Raw genomic sequence first — 20,182 nt, 5'->3', positions numbered from 1 at the left:
TAACAGTAAGGATTTCTTTTAGTACATTAAGGGTAAACAAAATGTTAGAATGGGGATATAACCCTTAAGGAATGATAAAGGAAGGCTAGTATCTGATGATTATGAGATGGCTGGGTTATTGCATTTTTGCTTTTTCTTCAGATTTTCCAACAAAGATTTAAGCATTATTCCACATCTTCAACAGTTGATAGATGGAAACAAGGTTTGAACAAGATGACTGCATTAATTCTGAGCTTGTTAAGAAAAAATTACAAAGTTTAAAGAACAATAAAGCTACTGGGCCAGATAATATTTCCCCAAGGGTTTTGAAGGAGGCTAGAGATTGGATATGTGAGCCACTTACTACTATTTTTTGTAAGTCCTTGAATAGTGGGCAGGTACCAGAGGATTGGAAGTTAACTAATGTAACTCCTCTTTTCAAGGGAGGTGATAAAAATTGTCCCAGTAATTATAGACCCATTAGTCTTACATCAGTTGTGGGAAAATTTTTGGAAAGTCTGGTAAATAATGCTTTGCAAAGTCATTTAACAAAGTTTAGAATTTTATTGGATAGTTAACATGGTTTTACTAAGGGTAAATCTTGCCTTACAAATCTTTTGACATTCTTTGAAAAAAGTTAGTGCTTAAGTAGATTTAGTGTATCTGGATTTTCAGAAAGCCTTTGACAAGGTGCCACATAAAAGGCTTGTAAAAATGTTCTTTATAGGTGTGGAGGATAAGTTAGATAATTGAATAGAAGAGTGGCTGGATGAAAGAAAGCAGAGGGTTGTTATAAACGGAGTTCAGTCAAGCTGGATTAATATCACAAATGTGGTACCTTAGGGCTCAGTCTTAGGACCTCTGCTCTTTTTGATTTACGTTAATGACATAGATGAAAGAATGGTAAATAAGTTACTTAAATTTGCAGATGATATTAAGGTCTTAGGTGTTGCTAGCTGTGAAGAGGATGCTGCTGATTTAAAAAGGATTTAGATCATTTAGTGAGTTGGGCAAATTAATGGCAGATGGGTTTTAATTATAGTAAATGCAAGATAATACATGTGAGTTATCATAATTTGAATTATAAATATAATTTGGATATGAATAACCTTAACAGTGTCATGAAAGAAAGGATCTTGATGTAATAGTTGATTAGTCTTAAGCCATCCAAGCAGTGTGCTGTTGCTAGTGGGAAGGGAAATAATATTTTAAGTTGTATCTACAGAAATATTGAGTACAAGTCTAAAGAAGTTACAATGTCATTGGATAGATCATTGGTTAGGACACGTTTGGAGTACTGTGTTCAGTCTTGGGCTCCTTACCTTAGAAAGGACATTGAATTGTTGGAAAGGGTTCAGAGGATAGATACTATGATGAGGAGAGGTAAAAACTTCTAAACTTGTTTTCTCTTGAAAAAAAGAAAAGTTAAAGGGGATCTGAATGAGGTGTTTAAGATTGCAAGGTAAGATTTTGGTAAGGTAGGAGCCATCTTCAGCTAAGACAGTTTTATTTTTCTAACAGGGTGGTTGGCCTTTGGAATGGGTTGCCTTCAGATGTTGTGGAGGCAGTAAATTTAAATGAGTTTAAGAAACATCTTGATAAGTATATGAATGATAAGGGTTATATTTGGGATTTTTTATTAATAGTTTTAGTTTAATTTAGAATATGGGACATCCAAGATGAACTAATAGGTTCCATGTTGTCCCAAAACATTATATTATGTTATTTTTACCATACATGTCGTTTAGAATAGCTTATTCATAGATGCTAATATAAATTGCATACTTTTTTAACTTCTTTCCTTTGTTTTCAGTTATTTAAACTCTCTTGACCGAATCTGTGATCTAAACTACATACCCACTCAACAGGATGTCCTTAGGACCCGTGTAAAAACTACAGGGATTGTAGAAACACAGTTTACTTTCAAGGGCCTTCATTTCAAGTAAGAAAAGTTATTATTGTTTGTGCAAAAATTTAATAACTGTAGTTGTACAAGAATAAGCTTTGTTTTGTTTCCTTTCTTAATTAACCTAAAAATATTCATTCATTTTTTTTAACATTTTGAATACCAGTTATTTTATGTCATACAACTAGGGTTCATTTTGAAGCCTGAGTGCTTAAACAGATATATGAAATATTTCAAAACGTTTTTGACTTAGTTTTATTATTGATTTACTTTAATAAAGTATGTTTCAATGCAACACCCTGTTCTTTTTCAAGTTAGTTTTTGTAAGTTTTAAAAATTTTGATGAAAAGATAAAACGATAAATTATAATAACAATTTTACGTTACATAAAATTAAGTATTCTGTACAGTACTCTACTCATTCCTAAGCATTCTGCTAAGAAAGTATTTAAAAATAAGAATGTTATCATTCACAACAGTAGTTACTTTAATAAGTCGAACCAACTTACCCTAAAAGTTTGTTTAATAGATATTTTTCTTTTGATAATATTCCTCATTTCTAACTCACAGTGTTCACTAAAATATAGTGTTTTGTCGTATTATATAGAAATGAAACTACTTTCTCTGTTGTGTTCAAATATAAATTTGCATATTGTTGTCTGTTTAGATGTTTGTATTCCTTTTTCAACCAAATTAACTTTTGAATTTGAGTCCCTTGCCTAGGTTTGAGGCTGAAGAAAATTATGATTATTGTCTTTTTGGCTTTCATATTTGTTGAATAGATTTTTTCTGGCTTAGTAATGCTGTACCCACATCTGTGCACGTAAGATGTAATTGATTAACTTAAATGTTTTACAAATTATCCATTTTCACTAATATCAGTTTTGATTGGAATTTGAAAGAAAAATTTCTTGGATTTTAGAATGTTTGATGTAGGAGGACAACGATCAGAAAGAAAGAAATGGATTCACTGTTTTGAGGGAGTCACAGCAATTATATTCTGTGTATCTCTTAGCGAGTATGACCAGGTTCTGGCTGAAGATGAAGAAATGGTACTTTTTTTTTTTCATTATTTTCACTTTATAAAAGTGTATTTTTACAGTACTTATTTGTAAATTTCATATAAATTTCTTTATACATATTTGTTAATTTAGTTTAATATTAATTAGTTTTTGTTTCTTTAAAAAATATTAGATTCCAGTAAAAATAGGAACCACTAACTTTATTCCACTTCCTAACTTGTAGTGATGCATTTTCTTTTCATGGGCAACATTTTCAAACCATATAGTTGATTTAATGAAGTTTCAATGCAGCCCTTGATAAACATAACTGTCATTATGCTTCATCATTCATAGCCTATGATGTGTTCCAGTAGCACAGCAGTAAGCTTTTAATATTACACCAGTTTCAGTCCATGATAGGCTTTTAATATTACACCAGTTTCAGTCCATGGTAAGATTTTAATGCTACACCAGTTTCAGTCCATGATAAGGTTTTAATGCTACACCAGTTTCAGTCCATGGTAAGATTTTAATATTACACCAGTTTCAGTCCATGATAAAGTTTTAATGCTACACCAGTTTCAGTCCATGGTAAGCTTTTAATATTACACCAGTTTCCATCCATGGTAAGCTTTTAATATTACACCAGTTTCAGTCCATGGTAAGCTTTTAATATTACACCAGTTTCTGTCCATGGTAAGCTTTTAATATTACACCAGTTTCTGTCAATGATAAGATTTTAATACTAAACCAGTTTCAGTTCATGGTAAGCTTTGTTAGTGGACTGAATACACTTTGAAGAGTGGGGTAAAGTGATATGTATTTAAAATAATACCCAACTCAGGTAGTATCGGTGTTTCCTGTTTTCAAGAGAACAAGTAATTTCTTATGTGTTATAAATCTATTTTACTCCCAAGGACTCCTTTGATATCTCGTACTTATTTATAACTACCCTTAACAAGTATGAGTTTAGCTTTCTTTTGGTATTAAAAGAATGCTTAACGTTAATTATTTGTTCATTTCAACTTGTTAAATTATCTTATAATTTTGATTAAAGTGTATGTAAAATCTATCTGAAACAATAACATATATGTTAGTTTATTCTCTATATCATGTAAAGGGTTTGTTTGTTTGTTTCTAGTTAAGTATAAAGCTACACAGTGGGCTATCTGTGCTGTGCCCACCATGAGTATACAAATCCAGTTTCTAACATTATAAGTCCGTAGACTCACCACTGTGCCACTAGGAGGCATACTTAGAGGGAATAAGAATTTGTGTATCATGTGTTAGAGTTGATGGGGGTTTTAAGTTTTTGTTGTTCAGCTTTATATGGCAATTTATCACTTTTCTTCACATAATAATAATAAAAACTTAAATTCCACATAAGCTAAGCATTGGACTCCATAGTTACAATCTCGGCTATTTAATTTGTTTGCCATTCATGCAGAGAGAACCTTTGCCTTATATTACATCTACATCACGTTATGCTCTTATCTTCTCGTTAGATTACATATCATGCTAACTGTGTTTAAATGTTACATATCATGCTAACTGTGTTTAAATGTACATATCATGCTAACTGTGTTTAAATGTATTTTACTAGGAGTTCGGACAACTACCAATAGAGACTTTCTGTGATAGAGCAATCTGACTTAATTAATGTTCACTATAAATATTTTAACTTATGTAAAGCTACCTATATTATTACAAGCATATTTAGTGAATGTTTGTTTGTTCCTCAGATCACTACAGAACAACAGAAACATTCCTACTGATTATATAAAATTTCTTAAAAGTTAACTTGTTTCTGAGAAATTATTGTAATATCAAATAGTCACACTAAAAGTTTGGAGATGGTTTGAACGTATTATGAAGAAAACTTTAATATAAATGTACAATCTTTCGACAAGATTATGTCATCATTAGGTACCCTGATGGTCACACCGTTTTCTAACTAGTTAAAAAATTTCATTTATATTTGGGCTGATGTGATCTAGAAGCTAGCATGCTCAGACTTTCGATCAGTGTGTTTATGGTTCACAGATTATTGCTGGAAAAATGTGCTTCACACTTTGGGGTTGTGGTTGTGCAGTCTGAGTGATCGTAAAATCCCACTATTTATCCAGACAAGAGTTAGGAGTGTATGCTGTTGATTATTTGCCTTCCTTCTGGTATTTCAGTTCAAAATTAGGGACACTTAGTGCAGATAGGTTTCAACAAACATTCTGAAAGAAATTGATGAAACTGTTTATTTTTTCAAGTAAAAATTTCTCTTGTTTAGTAATAATTTAACCTTATGAATTTTTCTCTTTTTTTTTTTCATACTAAGTGACGTTACTAATAGCTAATGCATCTTGTTATGATTATAGCATGAGTTTTACTGTTCGTTACTTTAAATTGTGATTTCTTTAAAGGTGAAGGTGAATAATGTTTGTTCATCATTTAGAATCGTATGGTAGAATCAATGAAGCTTTTTGACTCGATATGTAACAACCAGTGGTTTGTAGAGACATCAATCATCTTGTTTCTCAACAAAAAAGATTTATTTGAAGAGAAGATTGCCCAGTCACCATTAAACATTTGTTTCCCAGAGTATCAAGGTAATTTTACTCAAACTTCTGACTATAGATTTAAAAAAACATATGACGAAGATGCTACATATAATTCTAAGATAAACACTTATGAAGTTTAAGAAAAAAGGTATTAATGTTTAGAAATCATCATTAAAAATGCAGATGACATTTGTGGTGGTATTTGATGAGAATAGTAGTTTTTCACTAAATAAAACTAGTAATGTATTATATATCCTGACTAAATATTTCTTGATCTGATATACATCTGGCTATAAAGTTATACAAGTAGTGTGACAGGGTTGTCAAGGGCTTTATTTCTGAGTATCCTTCTAATGCTGATAAGACTGATAAAATATAATCAATGAATTCCACTAGAAAAAAATAACCTTTATACAATTGATCATATCTGAATTACTCTTTATCATTTTGCTTAACATTCAATGTTCTGTTTGTTGTTTCACTTCATGCTTTTAGTATTTCATTATTAGTGTCATGATCAGAGGTTCCAAAGTACATCATACTATCTTCTATTAAGATTACAACAAGAGGCTTATTTGTTGAATGGAAAATGTAAAAGCATTCTTCTCATTTAAAGTTCTATGCTGTATTGTACGTTTTAAGCATTTTAAATTCCCTTTGGGATTGTTAGAAGCAAAAACTGTGATTTTTTTAATGGTTTAGTACAGGTGAGATGGCTGTAATCAGTATTGAAACACTAAAAAAATGTTATTGTTAAAGGAGCTAATAACTATGAAGAGGCTGGAGCTTATATTCAGATGAAGTTCGAAGCACTAAACAGACGAAAAGGCACCAAAGAAATCTACACTCATTTTACGTGTGCCACGGACACAAACAACATACAGTTTGTTTTTGATGCAGTAACGGATGTCATAATCAAAATCAACCTCAAAGATTGTGGGTTATTTTAAAGATTAAAACTGCCAGAGGTGAGTATTTCAGTGTTACAGTTGTTTCGAAGTATCATATTTTTGGTTATAAATACTGATTGGTATAGTTATTTACAAATAATCTAATGCTATGGACTTTGTTCTAGTAATCTACAGAGGGTTAATCACACTATCTAAGAATGATGTGTACGTACTAATACAGTGATGTCTTACTGCAGATACGGGGCGTGCTTTGAATGACATATCTGGTGCTTGTATATTTGATAATTAGTGAATTCCCAAACATTTGATGAACAATATCACCATGAGAATATATTAGTCTTTTCTGAAGAAGGAAATTTGTCTAGTGAGATTGTTAAATGACATAGACCCAGAAGATACAACATTTCAAAGAAAGGAGTCTTCAGTGTTTTCTCTTAACATAGAAAAACATACACACTATAGCATTTAAGATAGGTATAGGCTCTGAAGCCATACCTCAAACCAACCCCAAGCAACAGGCTCATCTTAAAGTGAATGTAGTGTTTATGAAAGAGAGCCCTCTGCCCCAAAAAGCTGTTGTGAAGAAGCTGGACATACCTCCTGGTATCATTAACAAGAAAATAAACAGGATTTGAAGTTGGTGAAGGTTCTCAAGCCCTAAGTTCACAATTTTTAGGCCACACCTGAAAATGAATGACAGGGTTCATGAGAAAGATGACTGTAGAAACTGGAACCACAGCAATTCTCTCTGAACATCTACCTGTCACATCCCCCTAATGTATTACGTCGTCAAGAAATTAATATCCCTTTTTTTAAGATGAAAAACTGAACAAAACATTTATTAAATGAAATAGTCTCCATTCTTATCGATGATGCTTTTCCATCTTACACTCAGGTTGTTAATGCCCTGATTAAAGAAACCACTTGGTTTTGAAGCAAAAAACATGTTAATGTCCTCTTTAACACCTTCCACACTTGCATATGTTTTCCCAGTAAAATGGTTGCAGTGAACGAAAAAGATGGTAATCTGATGGTGCCATATCTGGAGAATATGGTGGATGTGGAGAACTTCCCAACCCGACTCCATAATCTTGTGTTGCGTCAAACGTGCCACATGTGTCTTGGAGAAGAACATATTTTTGATTGACGAGTGAAGCGCTTGATTTAAACATTCCAGCTTCTGACTATAGATCTCTGTAATGACAGTTCACTGTCGATTGAGGATGTCCCACCAAATGCAACGCATCACTTTCTGAGGATGGAGTCCAGGTTTTGGGGTCGGAAGTGGTTTTGTCTAGGACTGAGCCATTGTTTTTGGCATTTAATATTCACATAGAGAATCCATTTTTCATCACCGGTGATAATTCTGTCCAAAAATAGTTCACGAGCATTATGTGCCAGAAGAGACGAAGCAACGTACACACGTTGGAAACGATGGTTATTGGAGAGTTTGTGAGGCACCCAAACACCCTCTCTATGGAGGTTTCCCATATTCCTTAGATGTTTACGTATTGTTTCATGAGAGACATGCAATTTCATGGCCATATCATGAGTGTGTGTTGCCTTGACTTAGACTCAACAAGCATCTTCAGAGCATCAATATCAATTTCCAACATGTTGGCCCCTGCCATCACAGTTTTTAAGACTAAAGTCACCTGAACAAAATTTGCTGAACCATCATTGACACATAAGATGTTCAAGACATTTCCATAAATGTCTTTGATATTCTTTGTGGCTACAGAGGCGTTGTTTCCATTCTTGTCTTCAAACAGCATTACATGCCAAATGTGTGTCTCATCATGTGCTATCACTAACATGGATTAGAGTATACTAAACTTTACAAATTATACAGGCTACACTAATGTAATGTTTCAGCAGTTCATTTAACTATTATACATGATGTACATTTTTGGGGGGTGGTTAATGAAAGTATTCCAAAATGCAACATTAACGTGTTGACATCCTAATAGCTTCAGTAAACATCTGTGCATTTGTTGTGCTGAAACATGATGTTAGAATCCAACACCCATATACAGTGGAGGATCTGTGGAAAGTTTGTCAATATATTTGGTTCAAAAAACACCCTTGCTAAAGCTTGTTAAGTGTTATAGTGGAAATTGCAGTGTCTGGCAGTAGTGTGTTTTCCTGTTAATCAAATCAAGCACAGACAATGATGAAGAAAGTAGTTTTGCTGACATGATGGAACATGAAAAACTGTTGTTTTATAAGTATGACTTACCCTCAATAGTATTTTATTTTGATTGATTAAGAGTAACCTAGCATTGCAGCTAGTTCTATCCCTTGTTGCATGTTGTGTTATTTTATTTCATTAGCTTTACTGATCAAAGCAAAATAAGTCACTTCATTCAGAGTATACAATGCACACATTAAATTGAAAGTGAGGAATAAGTTTTTCTATGTATAAATCTGTAAGTAATTCTCATGTATTTTCTTTTTCAGAGAAAAAAAATTGAAGTTCAAAAGATATATATATATCTACAATAATAAAACAACTTGTTCATGCATCTCAGTATCCACAAGTATCCTCTGGTCAAGATATTTTATGGGTTTCTATGAACCACAAAATGTGCAAAATTACATCAGGAACTAGTGAAGACACATTGATCAAGACATGATTTTCTAATTGTTGGAACTTACAGTTGTTTGAGACATTGATTTAGTTAATAAAAAAAACAACAATTATTCAGGTATTATTGGGGATGCTAATCATATTGCCAAGATATTAATTTTCTTTGCCAGTTTGTTATTCAGTATTAATAATGAAAATACATTTGTATTTTGTTTGATAATTTGTATAACACTTTCATTAGGTTATAAGATGTCTTAATAAGGTTGTTAAGTTCAGTATTAATTTCACTAAAAATATTTTAACACTAAAATTTTACATTGAATGTTTTTGGATGGAAAATGAACTGGATTTAATATAATTTCACAAGTTCTCTGATAATTTTGAAAGCATCAAACATTAACAAAAACATATCATAATGTTCAGATTCATGTCACCAAAGAAGTGCACTTCATTTACTATTTAACATGAACACTTTCTTCACATTAAAGTAGATATTAAACAGCAGTGTTACTTTATTACAATATTTTATACTCCTTCAATCGTTAATTGATAAGTATAGAATGTAAATTGCTAGCATCACCACAGGGCTACAATCAGATGTATTTCATCTGATGTATCTCTAGTGATTTAACTGTAATGAGGTGATCTTTACATTTTGTTATAAACAGTAAAAGGAAGCAAACTGTTCATCTTTTTGTGAGATCCTATCAAAAAACATGGAGTCTATGTTTTGATTTTGGTTGAAACAAAACTTATGAGAAATTCGTTTCGTTGTTATTATAAAAATGGATTCTTTCTGAAATTCCAAATTATCTTTTTTCAGTTATATTCCTCCCTAGGCTTACGGAGATTCACACCAAAACGTTTTCTCTTTGCATATTTTTATTTACTTGTACACTTTTGTGAATGAATTACATTGGTAGACTATGTGAGACAGACGTCACAAATATATAAAGAATGATATAATTTTATGATGGTACTACAGATTTGTCTACCAATACTCTGTGTTTTGTGTGCTTTTCTAAACTCTCATATCCAGTGTAACAAATATCCAATCGGTAACAATAACTATACCACAAGTTTTATTTTTAGTGGGCTTCATGAGATCATTCATTTCATCCCACCAGGGTATCCTGAATAACACTACATAATTTTAGTGTGATTAACATATTCAGGTAAATCATAGCATCGTATAGAAACAAACATTAAGTTGTGTGTGTTGTTTTCATCTTCAGCCAACCAAAGTTTGTGTTTTATCATATTGGTATCTATTGTTCTATAGTATAAAATTTTTTATCATGATTCTATCAGTTTCTCTTATAAATCCTTTGTGTTGAGAACACACTAAGAAATAGTGTTTCACTGTGATTCTAAAATACAGTTAGCTTGCAAAACTTAAGCATCTTGGTTGGCCAACCAGCCTTGCATGTTGCGACTTCCATTTGTGACTGAACATTCATAGAAATATATCAAGACATTATGACATTCCTTTATATTTGATCTCTGTTGTTAAAAAAGCACAAGAAACTTTATTTTGTCAAGCTATATGGTAAATTAGTTGATTAGCTAAAGACAAAATTTTGGTATATTTTATGATTCTGTAACGGTCTCAAAATACACCACAGCTGTGAAAGTGTGCCATTTCTAAAAACGAGTTTATGCAGAAGTTAAAGCAAACTATTACATGACGATACTGCAATAAATTATTTTTTTAATGGATGGTCATGTTTATTGTCATATTTCACTTTTTTTTTACCATCTCCTTTGATAAATTTTTATGTTCTGATGCCTTAATTCGTATCTTATGAGCATTTTAATGTTTGAATTTATATCTTGTGATCAGAATTTTGATATTTTGACACTGACCACTTTTCACGTGTCAGGGCCAGTGGTTGAGTTGCAATGTTTATTAATCAGATCTTGGTTGTTTGTTAACCAGATCTTAGGTAAAAATTTAAGTTTGATAGTGTAAATAAAATAGTTTGTTATCACTCTTATACTACTGATGATTGAGGTGTGGCGAGAACAAATATAGAGTAGATGATTACTTGTTTTTTAATGCAAATGTATATATGCAAGTCTTAAAATCATTTTGTATTTTTGTAATTGTTTCACGTTTTCTTTCTAATACTTATTAGGTGCTAGAATTGATGTTTTAAATATATATATATATATATAACAACTAAAAAATGGTGCAATTTGAATATTAATGTGGTTATTAATTTTTACATGTTAAATGATACTTAACTATAGCAAGGATTATATATGACTATTCCTAATATTTTGTATTATAGGTGTCATTAATAATGTTTAGGATATCTAGTGCTAATACTTTACATACATTATTGAATAAAAATGCTTTTTGTATGTTATAACTACTTAGGTTCTGATAGTGTTATATTTCAGTAAGAAAATATATCTATTTTTACAGTTTTTTCTGAGGGTAAGTAATGCAAATGATAAAATCCAAACTGTTGTTTTATATTTAATTGAAAAGTGTCCTGACACAGGTAAATTTCAACTTGATGTATATACTATAAGTATAAGGAGCATTGCTAAATGGTGGAATAGAATATTCATATGCCTAATATTCTTAAACGAGATCAGCTTTTGGCATTTAGCATAGTAATATAGAATATTTCTGTTCCAAAGTAGATTGATATGACTCAGCATTAAGAACATACTGAATATAAAAAAAATGGGTATCAAGTTTTAATGTAATTTGAGCATAAAATGTTTTTTTTTTTAATCAACCAATAAATACAGGAATGGAAGAAAATCACCTATTCCTTCTTATGTTTGATGTGGTCTTAGGCCTAAGTTCTTGTTACTCTACCATTTTTTGTAATATCATAAAATATTTAAAAAAAAATTAAAGGTGTAAGACTCAATAGTATATTTACATTTAGTTGTAACATTAGGCATATTTCATAACGTTTAGTATGCGATGTTTCACAGAAACGTAGAGTACCTAAACAATCCTCTAAACAGGTTAGGCCTTCTTAGTATTTGCTTATATCTTACTCCACAAAATAAAATGTTTTTTAAAAATACATTCATGAAAGAAAAACAATTTTATTTAACACTATGAACAAACCTGATGAAGAGCAGGGGCTTGGAATGTTGTTAAAAGTGTTTTTTTTCTTCAAAAACTGCTTCTTTTACTTTTATAGCCCAATAGCTCAAGTACTTTTACTTGTGTGTAAAAAAAAGTTTGAAACCTAATTCCTAATTAAAAAGGAGTACAGGGTTCGAATCTGGCCTTAATTATGAAGTTTTGGGAGTAATAAGTGTTCAAATTGAGCAGTTTCTAAGGTACTGTACAAAATATGTAATTCCCCTACATACAGCAGTTATTTGAGCCTATATCCGTTAATGTTTTAAGTTAGAAACTTAAAATTGGTACCAAATCGAAACACATGGATAGCCTGTTATTGTATATATATATTAATGAACTCATTTACATATTCATAAATATTCATTAGATGCTAATATTCACGAGGAAAAAATAACTTTGTAGTTTTAAACCATAGAAGAGGCAAACAAAACAGAAAACTTATGATTGTAATAAATAAACTTAGTATTCCGAAAATTGTTTAATTTCGAAGTCTAAGTTCAAGGGAAGTCCAGTTCAATTTACAACTTGATCAACATGTGTTATTGGGGTTATACTAGTTTAGGAGAATTCCACTCCTCATCAGTAACCCAGAACACAAGTTAACCAAAGAGAGATAATCTGGTGCCACTATGAGAACTTAGCTTTCGAGATTAAACAATTTTCAGAATACTGAGAAATTTTCGAAATGGTGTTTATGTCACAGCAATACTGCATAGGATTTGTAAATACACCGTATGTAAAAATACGTTTTTTTTTTGACTAATCATTTGGCTTATGCTCCTCAGGAAGAGCGTAAGTCTAGAATGTTGACCAGTTAGTATTTCGTGTGAATATCATTTAATTTTTTTCGCCACGTAACGATTTCTTCTTGTTTGCCAGCTTGCTTCCAGTTGCCTCGAAAAATGCTATGTAGTTGGGGAGAGTGACTGTCAAATCCCATTTTATCCGTCAGATAACAGCACAGAGCTATACCATACATATTACAAGAGTAGCCCAAAGCGGTGGGTGATGTTGATTAGCTGCCTTTCCAAATTAGATAGCTAGAGCAGATAGCCATCGAGTAGCTTGCGCGAAATTCAACGAGAACAACAACAAAAAACCTAACAATATGCAGGTGGCTCTTTGTATAGATTTAAGATAAAAATCTGAACAAACTTACTTCAATTTTGTTAAATAATACCCACTAAGTACCACTTATCTCCTTAGCCTAGGACAGTTTTAAATTAAACCTGAAAAACTTTGTTGACAAAAATCTTACCATTTTCTACGACAAAATAGTAAAACATGATTTAAACAAAACCTAAAATATGTTTACATAAATCGTTTTAATTGGTAATTTTACATATTTTAATACTAAAAATTTAACACTGTAAACTGAAAAGCCTTGCACGTTTTGCGTTTTTTACTCGGCAGTTACATCAACCAATGAAGTAAACTTGTGTACATGCTAGAAAACTTTTACCCTACTATTGCATATTAAAAAATTGAGTAACTTACACAAAACCTATTTCATTTCAACAACTTACTTCGAAAATGAATTATTTTATAAACAGAAATTTCCAATACTTCCTTGTTAATTAATTACATAATGTATTTGGCATTTCCTTTCCTGCTATATTTATATAAATATTATTTCCTGGTCTTCGTCATTGAAGAACTCTTACGGCGAAATATGCATCCTCAACGCTAATCATGTGATAAAAAATTTGTACTGTTAGCTCTCCCTCTCTTGACGTAAATGTAAACCAAAGCTTGAAAAATATGTAGAAAACAAGCTGAATGCCCGTCATATGACGGGAAATAATTATTAAGTTTTTCCCCAATATTATATCCAAAGAGTCTTACACTGCTAAATTAGGGACGGCTAGCGCAGATAGCCCTCGTGTAGCTTTGCGCGAAATAAAAACAAACAAACTGGATTAATGTCACGAGTGGGGTACCTCAGGACTCAGTTTTAGGACCTTTGCTTATTTTGATTTACATCAATGACATAGATGAAGAAATAGTTAATAAGTTACTTTGCAGATGATATTGAATTATAAGTATAATTTGGATGGAAATAACCTTAACAATGTTATGAAGGAAAGGCATCTTTTTGTAATAGTCGATCAGTCTCTAAAGCCATCCAAGCAGTGTGCTTTTGCCAGTGGTAGGACAAATAGGATTTTAGGTTGTATATACAGAAATATTGAGTAAAATTCTAAAGAGGTTATAATTTCATTGTACAGGTTACTGGTTAAGCCACATTTGTAATATTGTGTTGTCTTGGGCTCCTTACCTTAGGAAAAACATTAAATTGTTGGAAAGGGTTCAGAGAAGGGGGTTACTAAAATGGTGCTGGGGGTGGAGGGGTTGTCATACGAAGAGAAGGTGAAATCTCTCAAATTGTTTTCTCTTGAGAAAAGAAGTTAGGGGGATGTAAAGGGAATTGATAGTGTTGATGCATCATCTTTTTTCATATTTAACAGTGAAAATAGTAGGACTAGGGGACACAAATATAAATTTTGGTAAGGTAGGAGTCATCTAAGACAGTATCATTTTTCCAACAGGGTACTTGTCCCTTGGAATGGGTTCCCTTTGGATGTTGTAGAGGCAGTAAATTTAAGTGAGTCTAAAGAAAAGCTTGATAAGTATATGAATGATAAGGGCTGTCTTTAAGATTTTTTAAAATTATTTTAATTTATTTTAGAGGATGGAACAGCCGAGGTAGACCAATAGGTCCCATGTTGTCCCAAAACGTTATGCTGTAGATTGAAACGTGCGAAAAAACTGATTCTCGAAGACATATTCCTACATGGTCAACTGTATGACACTGTAAATTATTAATTGTGATGATAAATGCAGTAAATTTTATTATGAATTTCGAGTTCTTCCCTTTGGACTGTCTTCCTGGATTTGGCTTTGTTAGCCTGCTTTTAGTAAAATGACGCAATAATATAACAATCTCCAATTCATAACTAGTGAACTACACAACGTATGGTTCTTAAGTTACCTAAACACACTTGCGATAAACTATCGCTTCTAAAAATAACTAAGTTTGACACTCGTGCTGTATAAACTATCTAAATCATAACACTCGCATTAAACTTAAATTGAAACTGTTGTGTATGTCTAACAATAGTGTAGGCCCGGCATGGCCAGGTGGATAAGGCGCTCGACTCGCAATCTGAGGGTCGCGGGTTCGAATCCGCATCCCACCAAACATGCTCGCCCTTTCAGCCGTGGAGGTGTTATAATGTGACGGTCAATCCCACTATTCGTTGGTAAAAGAGTAGCCCAAGAGTTGGCGGCGGGTGGTGATGACTAGCTGCCCTCCCTCTAGTCTTACACTGCTAAATTAGGGACGGCTAGCGCAGATAGCCCTCGTGTAGCTTTGCGCGAAATTCCAAAACAAACAAACAAACAATAGTGTATAGTTATCGTAAAGAGAATCCTTGTATGTGTCTTTCTACTTTTAGCATTTCTTGTGTAATTAACGTGTTTACTTTCTAAGTATGTTCGATGATATTCGGGCATTTTCAAAATTGAAATGTGCTGCGGGTTATTATCCAGTTGTAGCGGAGGGTTCCGATTGGACAAAATTTGGTGATGTTGCGTCAGTGTGTCTTCTTGATAATCAAGCAAACGTAATGAGGAATTTCAACCAGTGATTGTGATTTCTCTGCGCCAGCAATACCAAGCGTGGGGCGCGCGTATACCCGATTCGATTTTATTACTCATCACGATTTCTACCAACCTAACCTCAAATATAAATATACGACCAAAGCAGCGTATCATCCGTTTTATGTACAATTTTAAAAAGACAAACTTGCTTGTCGCGGCAGAAAGCGCCGTAGTTTCGAGCAAGTTGCGTGTCGATCGGTACCGCAACGGCCGAGATATGGGCGTTACAGACGAACGGCTTTTCGTCGTTACACAGTAGATAGTCGTACTTACACTTGACTATTAATTTTATGTAGAAGCTGATAAATTTTTTATTAGCGGATATTTAATTTTATTTGGTAAAAGACGTTTATTTGAAATTGGGTGGTTGTAACTAAAATAAGATGATTGCGTCAGGTTTTATTAAGTCCATAAAGGCCAAGATAACCATTTCATCAGGGGTGAGATTATCAAAAAAAAGTGCCTGTACTCATAAGCGCGTGCAATAAAGAATTTTGCTCATATCTATGGTGAAGTAAAACGTGCTCAAAACACCGTAGATATTTTATACACTTCACCATTTTAATAGGCCTAATAGCATTTCTTTGGTTTGCTGATAAGCCTTGAATGTGCGAAACTGGAGTGGGTTCGACCATGAAAGGAATCATGAAGCCTCTTCGTCACAGATTCTCTTCTCAATTTTCACTTCTGGTGTCTGATTGAATTTCGCACAAAGCTACACGAGGGTTATCTGCACAGGTCGTCCCTAATCTGGCAGTGAAAGACTAGAGGGAAGGCAGCTAGTCATCACCACCCACCGCCAACTCTTGGGCTAATATTTTACAACGAATAGTGGAATTGATCGTCACATTATAACATCCCCACAGCTGAAATGGCGAGCATGTTTGTTGGGACGGAGATTCGAACCCGCGACCCTCAGATTGCGAGTTGAGCTCCCTGACCACCTGGCCATTATACGCGCTAATATCACGGGCGGGTACTGATCGAAGCGTATCAGCCAATAAAACGCATCATTTGGATACATTTATCCTTATTGACCAATCACACAGCCAGATTGGCTTAATAATGACTGATATTAGACTTGCTAAATAATTTCTCATGATCTTGTTTCGAACAAGATCACAACGTCTTTTGAAGAATATTTAATATTTATCTAGACTCTGGGCGTCATGACGTGTGTATCGGTGAGTAGAGGCCGATTTTAACGCTGCATTTAATAAGGTATCATTTACTTTTAATAAATCATAAATTGTTTTTCATTGATGATCAATAGCGTGAGACTGGTTAGAATAAGCCACAAATCAAGTGTAACTAAAACACTTAACATTGACCTGACACGTGTATACAAGAGTTGGAAGTTTGTTGCATGACATGAATGGTTTTGATTAGATATGTTTGAAATATTTGGCAAGTCGGAAAGTACACCCCGTTTTATAATTTTTTTACATATTATTCATGGTTAAGTGAGTTAATTTTCTTTCAGGCTTATTGTCATAACATAATTTTTTTAAATGAAATAACAGAAAAATAGAGTTGCACGTATTTAATAAATGGGGTTAAAATGTAGTAGAAATCATTGTAAAGAAGGTAAAAACAGATCGTTGCACTAAACTAAAGTTACACTTTAAAAATTGATATAATATATTCCCGAGGAAAATAATAATAATATAATTTCTTCAGTGCATGTGCATTTGCTGGGAACTTTATTAACACCGTCACTATCGTATTGGGCTATCTTTCGCTGCGAAAACAACATGTATTAGGTATAGTTTGGACTACAAACTGTCAGATGTTGTCTTGATCGATTGTGGCGCCCCCAGTGACACAGCAGTAGGACTTAAAACGCTAAAAACAGGTTTCGATAATCGTAGTGGGTACAGTACAAATAGACCATTGTGTAGCATTATACTCAACTACAAACAAGCTCGATTGTGGTCTAGTGGAAGAGTTTATAGTTGGATCAAAGAAATCAGCAGAGAATGATCAATTGGATTGAGATGCGATGACTATGTTGTTCAAAAAAGATGACTGAAGTCACTCTCAAGTTCTTTGAATCAAGTTTAGGAACAAAACAATGTGGTGGATTGTTGCGTTGTCTTCTTGGAAAACACTTCATTCAACAGAGTAGAAATGCGCCATTGTGGGATGAAGATCAACATCAAAATTCATTCAAGTACATTCTGGATGCCATTTCTTCTTTCAAAGAAGGAGAGAAAAACAGGTTTACATATAAATCAAATATATTCGCAAAGAATCTAAAAGGCCTCATACACCCCGAACCTCTAGATAGCAATATTACTGAATTATATCACTTTTACTGTCTGAATATCAATTTTTACTGAACATTGGGAATGAGGTTCTATCCCATTTCTCCCTCTTAACCAAACATCTCTCTCTAGTAGCTTTTTATTCCATTCAAATATTTTTTTTCTCCATTTTATACAAATAACTAAACATATTTAAGAAGTGTATATAATTGTGATAGTTGGAGGTTTTTCATTTCACATAGAACATCTTTCAGTCAAGATGGATTTGCTGATTTGAAACTAGTGGCGCTAGTCCTCTACAAATTTGTTTTAGCGTACATTATTAAATTGAAAGCAGCATGAGATATAATCATCACGATTATAACTTTTCACGAGAAGGTTGGTTATATTAGAATATATATTGAGTGGTTTTTAAGTGAACACACTATTCTTTAATGTTTAACTCATCAGACTTCATTTAGCAGAGAAACTCATCTGGTCACACCAAATGTAAACTGATAATTACTGAAATTAGAATGCGAAAACTATAGTTACGTCTCTGGTCGTTAGTTAATTTCCCGTATAATTTCTTTCTGATGAAACTTTAGCGACACAAGTCCTTTCTTAAATAAAACTGGTTTATTCTTTCTCAATACAACTTTGAAATTCACTTAATTTCCACGGTCACGCTATAATTTAAACAAACGCTATAATTCACAACGAACGACACACGCGCTCGACCCAACTGTCCGTCTCTATCTGTGTCTGCAATTCAACTACATAACATTGTTGCCGTCACTTCTTACCGGTCTTATATACACAAGAATACCGTACATCTAGTAACCACTCGAGGCTTCAAGAAGGAACATGAATTTTCTAGAAGCGCATAACGTGTTACTAGGGTCACGTGACCTCCGCTGTCGTAGCACTATTTTATATTCATTTGTATCACATACGTACATGTTTTGTAGGAATATTGAGTGATATATTTAGAACAACGTCAATAAATGCTTTAAACGATTATAAAATTATTTAGCATAACATTTCTTCTTGTATGTTATTTATACTTTTGGAATGAGTTCTATCGTTAGTCGAGTTCTTTAAAATAATTTGGTAGAAATATTACCAAGTCTAGTCCACTTAACTATAACACAGGCCTGCGAATTTAAACTTCATAAAAGTTGTTTGGGTTTTAATAACGGTGTTACGTCTCCGTTCGTTAGTTAATTTTCCGTAAATTCGTTCCGACGAAACTTTAGCGACACAAGTCCTTTCTTAAATAAAACTGGTTTATTCTTTCCGAATACAACTTTACGATACACTTAATTTCAGCAGTCGCTCTGTAACAAACGCTATAATTCTCAACAAACTTCTCACGTGCTTAACAATATTCTCTCTTACTGCAGTTCAATTACTCATTACCTTGTTGTCCCGTCACGTTGTGAACGTCTTATATATACAAGACTAACACATGTCTAGTAAATGCTAGGGCATTCTTGAACGAACAAGATATTTCTAGAAAGAGGTGGCGTGATACTAGTCACGTGACCTCGCTGACGCAACAACGGATTTTCCATAATTCAGCTACGCAGATTTCGAAAATAATATTTATTTTTCTATCACACAAGGATTTTTTACATATCGGTAAAATATCCCTTACTTAGATCAAATTATTACTTCGTTTACCATAATGAAAATTTTTTAATATTATGTTTGTAAACAAAAATACAAACAAACTAAACAAATGGGAAGAACATCGATGTCAAACAAATATGCATCCTTATTCATCCTAATTGTTTTTGTGATATCTACGTCTTTTAGTCTCAAAATTACATGTTGTGGTCTTTCTTTTATGTACTGCGTTTTGTGAAAAATCTATACGTGATGGATTGGTTTGTTTGGAATTTCGCGCAAAGCTACACGAGAGCTATCTGCGCTAGCCGTCCCTAATTTAGAAGTGTAAGACCAGAGGGAAGGCAGCTAGTCATCACCACCCACCGCCAACTCTTGGGCTACTCTTTTACCAACGAATAGTGGGATTGACTGTCATATTATAACGCCCCACGGCTGAAAGGGCGAGCATGTTTGGTGTGACGGGGATTCGAACCCGCGACCCTCATATTGCGAGTCGAGCGCCCTAACCACCTGGCCATGTCGGTCCTATATACGTGATGGAGGAAAATGGATTCAGCATACAGGAATTACTGTATAACACGT

At 33.2% G+C, this 20,182-nt stretch overlaps 1 protein-coding gene across 1 annotated transcript in view; it reads left to right on the top strand.

Annotated features, from left to right (window-relative positions):
- The window catches only part of LOC106470746 (guanine nucleotide-binding protein G(i) subunit alpha-like), a 52,335-nt gene extending 41,296 nt beyond the window's left edge, over nt 1–11,039 (top strand). The window contains exons 5-9 of the mRNA XM_013931312.2: nt 1,793–1,921; nt 2,807–2,936; nt 5,332–5,485; nt 6,197–6,405; nt 8,809–11,039. Coding sequence (XP_013786766.1) covers nt 1,793–1,921; nt 2,807–2,936; nt 5,332–5,485; nt 6,197–6,387 — 604 coding nt within the window. The 3' untranslated portion in view covers nt 6,388–6,405; nt 8,809–11,039. The remainder of the gene's footprint in view (nt 1–1,792; nt 1,922–2,806; nt 2,937–5,331; nt 5,486–6,196; nt 6,406–8,808) is intronic.
- The last annotated feature ends 9,143 nt before the right edge of the window (nt 11,040–20,182 follow it).

Source organism: Limulus polyphemus, unplaced genomic scaffold, assembly GCF_000517525.1.
Source record: "Limulus polyphemus unplaced genomic scaffold, Limulus_polyphemus-2.1.2 Scaffold4195, whole genome shotgun sequence".
Lineage (NCBI taxonomy): Eukaryota > Metazoa > Arthropoda > Merostomata > Xiphosura > Limulidae > Limulus > Limulus polyphemus.
Note: the sequence above shows the minus strand (reverse complement) of the source record. Positions and strands in the feature narration are given on the sequence as shown.